The 13,986-nt window shown below is 32.8% G+C and overlaps 1 protein-coding gene and 1 long non-coding RNA gene across 2 annotated transcripts; one reads left to right on the top strand and one right to left on the bottom strand.

Annotated features, from left to right (window-relative positions):
• Positions 1-4,366: 4,366 nt before the first annotated feature.
• On the bottom strand, positions 4,367-5,343 carry LOC148855619 (uncharacterized). Its single transcript, XR_016112629.1, has 2 exons — positions 4,739-5,343; positions 4,367-4,497 (listed from the first exon to the last, which is right to left on the bottom strand). It is a non-coding gene; the product is annotated as an uncharacterized LOC148855619 (long non-coding RNA).
• Positions 5,344-7,657: 2,314 nt separating this feature from the next.
• LOC148855618 (BAG family molecular chaperone regulator 5, mitochondrial-like) lies at positions 7,658-8,125 on the top strand. Its single transcript, XM_088984931.1, has one exon. It carries the CDS (start codon positions 7,658-7,660, stop codon positions 8,123-8,125), a length of 468 nt encoding a protein of 155 aa, XP_088841057.1.
• Positions 8,126-13,986: the final 5,861 nt, after the last annotated feature.

Below are 13,986 nucleotides of genomic sequence, written 5' to 3'. Positions count from 1 at the left end.
AAATGAGCTAAATTTAAATGACAGCCTTTAAATTTATATGGGCCTCTATGGGCCCAAGGCCCAAGTTTATATAAATATGACCCATGGCCCCAAGGATCCAACTATACCAAATCCAATTAAGCCAATGTCCCATTATAATAATGCCGCCGTCCTATTGGCAAGATCAGTAACTCCTCTATAATAAAGCATGATTAGAGTTAACCCTAATATTTACATAGGTTTGGTTAGCAAAGTGGACTCCGATGAAACTAACCTCTAGAATGATATACTAAACAGTTATATGTCATACTTAATAAAATAAGATTCTACGAAAAAAGAATGATATATTGAACATTGTGGAATACTTAATACCATTAAATCCAACAAGATTTTAATAGTAATATTGAAAGATTTTCTAGTAGTAAAACCGCCTCAAAGAGAATGTATAGATTACAAAAAGACATTTTTCATATTTCTATTATATCTTCAAAATCATTATGGCTCCGGTTACTCATTTTGATCTAAATACTCAAAATTTGATGGAAGTAAAATCCTTGACCGAGAGTGTATAATAGGAGACTTAATTTTGTTTAGTGTAAGAGTCTAATTGATCATAGGCAATGAAGGGATTATCGTTTTGAGTCATTAGTGGATCCATGAAGTATGAAGTGAAACATGATAGGTTGGTAAATTTAGGATTCCTGAGTCTAATGGAAATGCGAAATTCATATCTGGGTGGGTGCTCATAAAGCATTTTGGTTATGATGGTTTAGCCAAATAGAATTTCAGAAAATCAATTTGACTAATATATACTAAGAATTTAAGTATATAATTGTGAACGTCTGAAAACCGTTCACTTGGATTAACTTGGACTCACCACCCATCAATTATGTAAAATGGAGGCGATAAGACCTTAGACAATTACGTCAAAAATATTTTTCATTTAATAGTGACTCTAAGATCCAAGGCACTAACATTAGTTTGGATAAGACTTGGATGGGAGAGGGAAGGGGTTAGGCACCTCTCTCGGGTCCAATAGGTGGGGCCCACATGGGTCCCAAACAAATTCAAGCCCAAATAACAATTATTTAATCAAATTAATAATAAGGAAAGCAAACCACAAGAATAGGCCAACACAAAAAAAAAAAACCCTCTTTTACTTATCTATTTTTTTGTTATTATTTTCTCATGAAACCCTATTTGTATATTCATTTATTAATTATTCGTTGAAATTACCACTTATTTATCCTATTATATCCTAAATTTTTGTTACTATTTTTCATTTTATTACTTTCTTTACCATTAATCCCCATTATACAAACATACCCCATCTAACTCTTACTATTTCATTTTATGTTTTTTTTTCTCCCCTTTTATGTTTACTAGTAATTAAGCACATGCATTTGCACGTGGAAATTTTAAATTACAAAAACAATTATTATTATTATTATTATTATTATTATTATTATTATTATTATTATTATTATTATTATTATTATTATTATTATTATTATTAAATTTTGTATTCCATTTTTGGAATAAATAAAATTAGTTTTTATTTTAAAAATTATTTTTATTTAATATGATGAATATACAACATTAGAAATGTTCCCAAATGTTTTTGACAAAATTTTGTACTTTAATTTTCATTTTTTGTGTTCTATCTTTTTAAATATTTAATATTCAATTATGACATTATGAGTTTCTTTGAAAAGTTGGATCATTGACCCATCATCTAGATAATAAAATAGCTTTGCTTTCTTATCAATTTTAAATTATATATTTAAACTATATTATATAAATAATTACTTATCACACTTGATTTTTGTTTGTCATAATTAATATATAATTTTAATATATTCTTTTGATTACTTGTACCCATTTTAAAGATTTATTATTTAACTATCATATTATCAATTAATCTATTTGACCCAAATTGTTAACCCATCACCCAAAAAGAAAAATAGTTTGATTTCTAGGTTGACATTAACTTTTGTATTACATTTTCGTCATTGATAAAACTTATTTTTGTACAAATAATGAATGTATAATACTATAGATGTACCCAATATTTTATATTTTATAAATATATAACATCATATATGTGCTCAAATTTTTCTTTATTTTTTAATTTAGTGATTATTTTATTTTCTATTTTTTAAAATTTTATTATTTGACTATGACATCATTTTATTTCTAGGTTGATTTTAAATTTGGCTTTCCATTTTCATCATTAATAAAAATACTTCTTACATATCATACTTATTTTTGTTTAGCATAATAAATATACAATATTAGAGATATGCCCACTTTTTTGTATTATATATTCTATTTGTTGTATTCTTTATTATTTAATTGTGGCATTATTTATTAACCCATTTGATCCCAAATGATTCAATACTTGAATTGCTTACCCAACACTAGTAGGGAATAAAATGGTTTTTTTTTTTTCAAATTACTTTTCAAAATATTTTTTATACTATTAAAATTAATATTGTAGATTTAATTAGTAGAATTTAATGATAAGAAAAATATATCTTAAATATAGGTTTTAATGAGAGAATATACCTTAGATATGAGATTTAATTAGAGAGAATAGGAAAATTATTTTATTTCCAATTACTTTTAATTTTTAAATTTTATAATTGATTTCTATCATTAATAAAAACATTTACTATTTTTCATGCTTATTATTGTTTAATATGTCGAATATATGATCTTAAAGTTTTTTCAATTTTTTTTAAATTTCAATATTTTTTGCATTTTATCTATTATTGAACTTCATTATTTAATTGTGACAATTTTTTTAATTTTTAATTGAATTTAATTTTTAAATTTTATAATTGATTTTTATCATTAATAAAAACATTTACTATTTTTCATGCTTATTATTGTTTAATATGTCGAATATATGATCTTAAGTGTTTTCCATTTTTTTTTAAATTTCAATATTTTTTGCATTTTATCTATTATTGAACTTCATTATTTAATTGTGATAATTTTTTTAATTTTTAATTGAAAATTTTACATTGCATTTTTTTATTTTCATTTCTGCATGTTAAAAATGTCCATACAAGTTGATACCTTAAATATTGGATTTAATGAAAAGGAATTGAATGCATTGAATATCTTAAAATAGCCTCTTTTCAACTCATTTAATATGAATAACAAATTACCCTATTTTCCATCATTTTTTATCAATAAATTTTAATATAGAAGGGTAAATTTTGTCCTAAAACAAATTTCAGAAATATTCTTCAGGCTATTAGTGCTTTTTAAAATAGTATAGATTCATTTTATTTTTATTTATTTATTTATTATGGGTTCTGTAACAAAGACCCCCTGTGCTTTGTTTTGCAATAAAGACGCCCCTGTATGTATTATGACCGTGAGACAAAAACCCCCTTCCATTAACCTTCCGTTGAAATCCGCATTGCAATATTTTTTAATTTCCATAAGAAAAACACTGTTCATCTTCCCCGACGGACTTTCAAAGTCCTCCCTCTCTCTCCCCGATCTCTCTTCTTCCCTTCCCCTTTTTCTCCTCCCCTTTCTTCTTCCCGATTTCCTCGTGAATGGCATGGTGGAGCACTCGTGCATAGGAGAGAACGTTGATCTAAATGCCCTCATATCCGTAGCTTGTCACAAGTATGGCCTCGCTCGTGCCCCCAAACTTGTCGAGATGATAGCGGCGGTGCCGGAATCGGAACGCGAGTCTCTGCTCCCTCGCCTCCGAGCCAAGCCCGTCCGCACCGCTTCTGGTATCGCCGTATGTTTTGAGCTGGCGAAATTTGGCAGTTCCATCAACAGATGCTGAAATCTTTCTATATTTGGTTTAAACATTTTCCGCCAAATTCGATTTTTCCCCTGTTTTTCTTCATTTTCTTTTTATTCTTATGATGATGAACCGTCTTCCATTGGGGTTGATATTGTGTGTGTGGTGGGTGGGTCCAATCTTCAATCTTCAAAGTCTCGACAGTCTCCGTTATGCATGACAAATCAATCCATCTTGAATCCTCACCGTTAGTGAAACGGTGTAAAAATCCCTGAGATCAGTTTACCCATAGGATTCTTAGAATTGATAGTTAGTTACTGTAATTCATCTCAGATGTGGACGATACTAGAAGCGGTGCAGACGGGCTTGGTCGGAGGCGAGGGAGTAGAGACTCGTGTTCCGATTCCGGCACCGCCACTATCATCCCAACGAGCCCACTCCATTATCAATTTTATTTATAATGGAAGGAGCTCCGGTGACCCGGAATCTCACACCGCTCCACCTCTAACCACAGTGTACTGCCACTCAGATGGCCAAGCAACTTCAATGTTTCCCATATCTCAGCTTCAACAAACCAAATTAAGCAACTCTCCAACCCAATTCACAAAACTGGAATATAACTGTTAAAGTATAACTGAATATCTCGAGTAAGCAGATCAAAATTAAGGAAACATAGCAAGTTTCATACCAAATCACATTAAAAAATAGTCGGTTATCCCTCAAAAACTTCTGAGCATATACATCTGTTCACAATGTGAGAGATTATAGCGAAATTGTAAGGTAAACCATGACGCAGGATAAAAAAAAAAAAAAACAGTGAGGGATCGGGTCGGCATTGAGAATTTAGAGGAGACAATTCGGTGAAATCTTATCACCGTCTGCGTCGGCCCTCTTATGGGTCCCGATTCCCCAAGAAAAATAAAATAAAATAAAATAAATGGGACGAAAAAAGAACAGAGGAAAAACGGTGAAAATGGGATTTACCTGATAGGAACGATGCCACAGAGGATCTGAGTTTTTTTTTTTTTCGAACCTAATCTTCGTTCTCCGTCGACGAATGGTGACTGTTGCTAGCAACTAGAAGCTTGGCAAGAGGAAACGACCGTCTGGGGTAGGATTCGCCGGAAACCAGGAAGATAAGTGGCGGTTGCTACCGCTAGTTCTGTTAGATCAATGGAACAGGGGAGATCTCCGTCGCTGAGAAACCTTTGTTAAGGAGACGAACAACGATGAAAATGGAGGGAAAATGGAAAAAGGAATCATGAGAGAGGAGTAGAGAGAGAGAGAGAGAGAAATCGGAGGAAGAAGGGCTGCCACCGCTGCTCTGCTCTCGTCGCAAGGAAGAAGAAGGTGAACAGTGCTTCGGGTTGTTCTTCCGGCTCGATGGAAGAGAAAGGGGAACGGTGAGGGTGGAGAGGAGAAATGGGAAAGAGAGAATCGGAAGGGGAGATCTACTAAGGGCAATTTTGTAATTTTCGGAATGTTTAGGGGCATTTTGGTAACGTTGGAACCTGATCGTGGGGGTTCTGGGTCAAAGTACGAAGAGTTGAGATGAATTTGATCATATACAGTTGTATCCATTGTGTGCCAATGAGATCAACCGAAATAGAACCTTTTTAGATGAGTGGAAAATTAGGGGTATGTGTGGCTGGAAATTAGAATGGAGTTTTTGAGCATTTTGGATTGAATGGTAAGGTCATATTGGCCCAACTAGGCCTGGACTATTCTGGAGGGGGAGTGATTTGATAAATTTAGAGCTTTGAAATGGAATCTTAGTGCAATGCCTAAATCAAACATATTTGGAAGGGGCTTGATTTAACCCATTTAGAATTTGGAAATGGAATCTTAATGCAATGGAGGGGCAAAGAGGGGCAAAGAAAGGTAGTTTTGGGTGAGATTTTATAGGTAGGGATTTTAGGATGCTCATGATGGTGATGTTTGCTTAGGGTTAAGTTTGTAGAAATTTGAGTCAATGAATGGATTTGAAATGGAATCTCAATTCGATAAAGGGGTAAATAGGGGGATTTTGAGTCAAAAATTTTATGGGCAAGTATTTTGGTGCGTCCAGAGCTCAATGGTGTGGTCTGATTGGTTCCATGGTGTTAAGAATAGGAAAATTTAGCGGGTAGGTATTTGAGTTAAAATTTTACGGGTAAGTATTTTAGGAGGTCTCGGGTCTGATTATGGTGTTTTATCTAGTAGTTGAGCTATAAATGGGGTTAATTTGGGCCATCAGATTGTTATCAGACAAGTTTAATAGTGGATCTAAACGCTTTTGGGCTGAAATTTGGGTTATTGGGGTTTTTTGGTGTTTTAGAGGGATTGAAAAAGTCTAACTAAGTGCTTGAGGTAAATTAGGTATATGTTTGGCATCGATGCTGCAGTTGCAGCATCGTTTTCTGATGTGTGGATTGGAGCATTTGAAATCATTGCTGCCAGGTAGGATGTTTCCTGGAGCAACAACATTTTCTGTTTGGTACCATTGCTCCAGGAAACGTTTTCAACACCGATACCCATTATCTAGTGCCACATCACTGCCTTGTTGGCAGCAATGAGCTGCATCTCCAGGAAACGCCAAATATGGCATTACTCCAAGCCATGACTTCCCGATTTCCGAGGCGTGACTTGGAGCACTATTTTTTCTAATGAGACGCTGATGTGGCACCGTTGCTCCAGGAAATGGCAACAATGCCAAACAGCCCCTAAAGGCACAGATAACAAAACAAACAAAAATAAAGTGATGACAAGTGACAATAATGACCATGGTTTAAATAAAACTGAATCACTCTTTAACTAGATCAAATTCGGATTCAAATTTAAAAAAAAAATACTAATTGCAACCCTAAAACCGAATAATTAACGCCAGCTACAACAACATATTGTCATTATTTGGGTTCCAAACTAACTTGAAACAAGATAGTCCGAATATTGATTAGTCATATATATTAATCTGATGAATTAAATTCCACCACTTTCACAACAATGTGCACGTGCATCTCAATAGTGCACAATTCACATAAACCATCAAATTATGCATTTATTATGCGTTTGGATAATATTAATTCATCTAGTGTACTAATACTTATCATGGATTTCAAAGCACATCCTGATACATTTCTTGAAATCACCATTCCAATACCCAAGGTTCAAAGTATTGACACGTATCAGCCCGTATCGGCCGATACGTATCATTTTGGGACCCCTTTGGTACACCCCTATAGTGGGTGTATTGGAGGTCTGATTGGTTCAGGGGATGGAGGAGACCTAAATCGGCCCCCCGAACCGGTTATGAAAAAAAAACATAAAAATGCAATATCAATTCGTCGATACGCCCTTACTGTCCAATCAGGCATATCGATATTTTGAACCTTGGCAACACCTCATGGGACACCCATACTTTAAACCAAAGTAGATGGTCATGATAGAGAGAGAGAAAGAGAGTATCTTTATGTTCCACCTTATTATAGTCTCTTCTAGCATAAGTCATCGAGCAGTAGGGCTCTTAATTAGACTGGATATGGTCCAATCTAATATTTGTCCATTTACAGATGGATTGGACCATGGTTTTCAAAACCAGACTGGACCAGACAGTCGGAAAAGAAAAATTGATAACCGTTCAGCCCCCAGGTCTGGTTATACTATAAACCATTATTTATTAAAAAACGTTGAAAAAGTCAAAAACCATTGACCCGGGCGATTGAACCACTAAACTATTCGACCTGCGCAGCGGATCGCAGGTAGCAAAATTCATTTTCGCTTGATTTAAAAAAAAAAATGTTGTTCATGTCCCCAGTCCCTTGATTCCAGCCTTACATTAGGGTTAGAACAAAAGTGAACTCACCCTCGCACTACTTGTCGAATCCCCACATCATCCCCGTTCGGCATCACATGAAGTCCCCGTCTATGAACATCATCTCAATTCTGATTCGCTTCGTGTCAAAGGAGAAACGACCGACTGCTGCTTTGAAGATTCAGAGCTGTTTTCGAGGATTCTTGGTTAGAAAGAGCATGAAGAAAATTGTTGAGATTAAGAAAGAGGTAGATGAAGTTGAACAGCGTATTTTGAGGAAGGAGACGACGGATTTGGTTCATATGGATGGGAATGAGCGGTTAAGAGTGAATGAAACCCTAATGGCTTTGCTTTTTCGGCTGAATTTAGTTCAAGGCATTGATTCTGGGGTTAGGGAGTGCCAGAAGAAGGTTATCAGGAAGGCTATTGCCTTGCAAGAGAAGGTGGATGCCATTGTTGCCAGTGATCAGGCTACCACTGTGGTGGATGGTGTTGGCTCCAGTGATCATATTCTAGGAGGGGACAACGGCGTCGGTTCTTCTTCAAGTACATCTGAAACTTTTGTTGGCGATGGTGATTGATCCCTGGACCTCAGAAAATCAACCTTCTGGCCGATATGAAGCCATTGTTTCTCAATTATTTTTCATTTGCAGATTTTCATTCGTACTGTATTATTTTTGTATTTAGATAGTTTTTTTGTATTTTTTTTATTTTTTCTATTTTTTATATAATTTTATACTATTTTTATTATTTATAAATATATATTTTATTTTAATTTATTTATGATGTTATAGGTTGAACCATTCAACCCAGACGGTTGAACCGCTTAACTAGAAACCGGTCCCCTGAACGGTTCTATTTCCAATTCGTTTTTAAAAAACCTTGGATTGGACTAAATCAAGTTTAATCCAATCCAAATAAAATGCAAATAGATCGGATTGAGTCTAATGCAATCCAAATTGAATTAAATACCAAAATAACATGAGAACTCCAAAAAATATATAAAAAAAAAACTACAACACCTGCTACAATCCAATCTAGTCCAATTAAAATACAAATGGATTGGATTGGATCTAATACAATACAAAGTTGATGAATAAAAGTACTTTTATAAAAGTATTTTTGTAAAAGTGCTTTCATAAAAGTATTTTAATATTTTCATAAATGTACTTTCATAAAAGTGCTTTTATTAAAGTACACAAAAGTACCTTAATGAAAGTGTTTTCATAAAAGTACTTTTGTAAAAGTGTTTTCATAAAAGTACTTTTGTAAAAGTGTTTTCATAAAAGTACTTTTCATAAAATTACTTTTATAAGTGTTTTTGTAAAAGTGCTTTCATGTAAAAGTGCTTTCATAAAACTAGTTCTATAAAAGTGCTTTCATAAAACTAGTTCTATAAAAGTGCTTTTGCAAAGATGCTTTCGTAAAAGTGTTTTCAAAAAAGTGCTTTAGTAAAAGTGATTTCATAAAAATACTTTCATAAAAGTGTTTTTATAATGACTTCATTTTTTATCGGTTTCAAATTGAACAAGGATTTAGCTTCATGACAAAATTATTGTGGATTTGGTTTAGGTCCAACTCAAACTGATAAAAATATAGACAATTTATTTTAGATTGGCCCAATCCAATATTTATAACAGTCCATCCAAATTCAATTTGTTAAGGTTTGGATCGGATTGAATCAAATATATTGACACCCTTATTGAGCAGGAGGTGCCAAGGCTTCACCTTGTAGCCCGTCCAACAACAAAATTGCCTAGGTGATTTCTAATCACTAGGCCAACACCAGATTGCACAGATGATAATGCCCCGTCAAAGTTCACATTCAATCAGCCATGGAGTCCAATAACAAATTTGTTGAGGAACTCGAGATGAGTGGACTTCCAACATTATGATCTCAGTGTAGTGAACATTCTAGGTCTCTTCCTCCTGCTCACAAATGCTACAAAGTGTGTCAATTCAAATATGTTTCTTCCTCCTGCTCACAAATCTATACTACTTTAAAAAGCACCGATAAATAAGAAATATTTTTACTAATGATGAAAATGGAATGCAAAATTTAAAACCAATTGGAAATAAAAATGTTTTCCTATTCCTCTCTCATTAAATCCTATATTTAAGATATATTTTTTCATCTTTAAATTCTTGCAAGTAAATCCATAATATTAATTTTAATAGTATAAAAATAAATATTTTGAAAAGTAATTTGAAAACAAAACCATTTTCTTCCCTCCCGGTGGTGGTAAGCAATTTGACAATTTGGGGTCAAATGGATTGATAAATAATGCCATAATTAAATAATAAAAATTAAAATAAATAACTAGAAAATATAAGAAGTGTTTTTATTAATGGTGAAAATGGAATGTCAAATTTAAAATCCACCTATAAATGAAATGATGTCATATTCAATTAATAAAATTTTTAATAAAAAATAATGTTATATATTTATAAAAAATAAAATATTGGGTACATCTCTAATATCATGCATACATTATATTGAACAAAAATAAGTTTTATACATAAGAAATAATTTTATCAATGATGGAAATGTAATACAAAAATTTAATGTCAACTTAGAAATTAAAATATTTTTCTTTTTAGATGGTGGGTTAGTGTATTGAGTCAAATGATACCAAAGACAAACAAAAATTAAGTGCGATAAGTAAAAAATATTTTATATAATGTAAATGAAATATATATTTAAAGAGAAAATTATAGTCAAAGTCGGTTATACATTTAAAATTAGGCTGCTGGTTGGTCCAAAAACCAACAAAACTCTAACAACCAACAAAAAGCCAATACCGAAAATAGGTTTTCAGTTTCTCTCCCACTCTCTCAGTCTCTTGATCTCCTCCCTTCTCTCTCTCTTACAGTCATCTCTCGATATCCCGCTCCCTCTGTCTCTCCCACTCTTCCAGCTTTGGTCTGTAGCCAAATCAAAACCTACCTCTATTTCTCCCTCATTCTCCCTCTTGGTTAATATCTCCTTTTTCTCTCCCTCAATCTCTATTTCTCCAATTTATGTAAATTACATAGCCAAGAATTTCTCATGAATTTTTATCAAATAGGTGTAACGATTTTTGAACCATACCAAGTTGGTCTCATGTTCTTTTATACAATCTAATTAATACCACATAAGTGTGTAAGAAAATTTAAAAAAAAAAAAAAGAATGAAAGAGGGAGTGGGAGAGAAACTAAAGGAGAACGATAGAAATTAAGGGAGAAGGAGAAATTGATTGAGAAAGAGAATGAGAGAGATTGAGGGAGAACGATACGTAGAGAGAGAGAATGAGAGAAATTGATATAGAGAACATAAATAGAGAAACAAAAATCCATTTTTATTTATTTTCAAATCACACAATCGTTGAACATATAAAGATGACTGTGAGAGTGAGAGTGAGAGAGTGTGAGGGAGCGAGTGAGTGAGAGTGAGAGTGAGAGAGAGAGAAACTAAAAACCCTTTTTTTATTTTCCAATCACTCAACATTAAAGGGCAATTTTGGTATAATCTTTTTGTTGTGTCCAATATGAATTAAAAGTCCTATGTTGGCAACAACCACACAAGTCTCTAATGACATGGCGAGGGTTTTTATAATTTGAAATGTAGAGCCGGCTGTCAGAGCTTTGTTGGTTTATGGGCCAACTTGTAGCTTAATTTTAAATGTACATGCAATCGGCTCCGACTATAATTTCCCTAATTTAAAACTAATCATCCAACTTTTCAAAGAAACTCATGATATCATTATTGAATAATAAATATTCAAGAAAAGATAGAACACCAAAAATGAAAATGTACAGAATTTTGTCAAAAACATTTGAGAACATTTTTTATGTTATATATTCATCATATGAAATAAAAATATTTTTTAAAATAAAAGTTATTTTTATTTATGATAAAAATGCAATACAAAATATAATAATAATAATAATAATTTTCTACAAGCATTTAATTTTATTTTTAATCATATTGTTACTTTTATTAATTTTTAATTTCTATCTTAACTATGATATACCTAAAATTCAAGTAATTAATATAAAGAAAATTTTCTCATGTGCAATGCATGTGCTTAATTACTAGTGCTGCAAAATGTGTCACTAGTGCTGCAAAGTGTGTCAATTCGAGCATGTCTCTTAATGGGCTCTGATTTAATTGAAATGCAATGGAAACCAATATGTTGGATTCCAGACTTTGACCGAATTGACAAACAATTTGGGCTCTTGGGATGTTTATGGAGAATTTTGGTACTATTAACAATGGAAACCAATATGTTGGGTTGCTCCACATTTTGGTACTATTAAAATCAATTTTGATGCCTTTCGTAGCAGCGATGAAAATGTTCGGTTGCCAGTATTGTTCGTGATCACCTTCGTCGTGTATTAGATGTTAAAGCTTATAAACTGGGTATTTGTACCATCAACCAAGCAGAAGCATGGGCTGCTTGGGAAGCCCATAACCAAGCAATGAACTACGGGGAGTCTCCAATCATCATCAAGGGACATTCAAAACTTGTCATCTCTTGCATCAACAAAAGGTGCAAGTTCCATGGTAGCTAAAAGGCATCATTTCAAGTCGCTTGCGGAAAAGAGTTATATTCATTAGATGTCTATGGTACCAGCATGTTTTCTGAGAGGCTAAAAGGCATCTTCTCCTTCTCTTGATTTTATTTTTCCTTATTTTCCCCCATCTCTTCTTATTTGTTTTGCTGATTTTTGGCGATGTACTACCCCTTGTTGTGTGTAGTACACTTTTGTTGTTTTCAAACAAAAAAAAAAAAAAAGGTATGCCAAGAAACTACAAATACCAAGTTAATTGTTGATGATTAAGATAAGGAAGTGAGATATTTCCAGACCGAAGCGGTTGTAAATTGATCGTGAGATTCCAGGATGTTGGGCCTTGTGAGCAAGGATAAAGGTGTGTACTATTGCTTGGGCAATATTAGTAGGAAAATGTGAGTAAATAACATCACTTCTCCATTACAATGGTTTGTGGTCGATTAGCAAAGGCAACCTGATGCAGTATGGGATTTGGCTCAACTAGGTAAACAATTACTAAGTTGGTTTTGACAACCCATCTTAATTTGTGTTTACCAAGTTAGTGCCATCACATAATTTCTATCAATTCGTATTTATCAAATTAGCGTTATAAAGGATTTTCAAATTTATATTCAATTAAGTCTTTCTTTTTTGAAGAGATTTAGTAGGATTATAATAGGGAGTGTTTTAATAGATTAGGAAACTTGTAGGAAGCATAAGGAAGTAAAGAAATTTATATAAAAAGTAGTTAGGGCAAAGCTAGAGGAGTTCTATTGTTTTTCTCTTAATTATTCAATGAAGAGTTGTTCTTCCTTTTTACTTCAGCTTTGGTTCTTTTCTTTTAAACTTCTTTTAACGTGATTTGTTTTTCGAACTACACCACAACCTTAGCTCTATAAATGGCACGCGCATCTTATAGGGCTTACGGAATCCACCCATCACTCCAAGGATCATTTAGAACATCTATATCCCAAGACCGTATTGGTTGAAAACAAAATCATGCACACTGAATTGGGCAACCTATCATGAGTGAACACTAGGGAATGCAAACAGATTGGATAGGATTCGAATCAAGGTATATCCGGATCCGATCCAATCCAATGCTATGAATAACAAACCTGATCGGAACTCACAAACATTGATTTGAAATTGAACCCGATGAGGAAGTTGAATATTCGGATCTAATCCGGTCCAATTTAATTTTTTAAAGAATTAATAAATTATTAAAAGAAAAGTAAAACATAAGAATTTAAATAAAGAAAAACAAAAAATACAAGTATCTTTTCAACTATTTTTATCATATATATATATACATATATATATATATATACATGTTTTTTATAAAAAATAAATAATATAACAAATTTACGAAAGTGCAATATAAATAACATATTTATAAATAAATAAATAACACACACACATATATAAATAAACAAATAACACATATCAGATCGGATCCTCTCGAATCGACTAGGGGTGATCCCAATTCGATCTAATTTCTTATCGCATCCTATTATCCAATCTGATCCAAAGATCTAAAATGGGAATATCTGAATCCAAAAAAAAAAAAAAAAAAAGATCAAACTTCATATCAAATCATGATTCGATCCATTTGCACCCTAGTGAACACGCCAATTTTCATTATGGGCCCCATCTATATTGAACATTGGTGTGTTCACTCATAATATATAGCTCAACCCGATGTGAATGATTTTGTCTCCAACTCATCCAGACCGCTATATCCCACCCCATACCAACTATCCATTGTATACATAGTTGTACATATTCTGTGATTACCTCTTGTTTGCTATATATTTAACCTCTCTCAATTAGCTCTTATTTGCTTCAAGGATCAAAGTATTGGTATCAGATACCATATCAGACATCTCAGATACAGATACAAATATAT

Source organism: Nelumbo lutea, chromosome 4 (assembly GCF_056320005.1).
Source record: "Nelumbo lutea isolate HS-2025 chromosome 4, American lotus-T2T, whole genome shotgun sequence".
NCBI classification, from domain to species: Eukaryota; Viridiplantae; Streptophyta; class Magnoliopsida; order Proteales; family Nelumbonaceae; genus Nelumbo; species Nelumbo lutea.
The sequence above is the reverse complement of the archived record's forward strand: the minus strand, read 5'-3'. Positions and strand labels throughout refer to the sequence as shown.

Bases quoted from the DNA above. Each gene is read 5' to 3' on its own strand.
- LOC148855618 (XM_088984931.1), top strand. From the start codon at position 7,658: ATGAACATCATCTCAATTCTGATTCGCTTCGTGTCAAAGGAGAAACGA.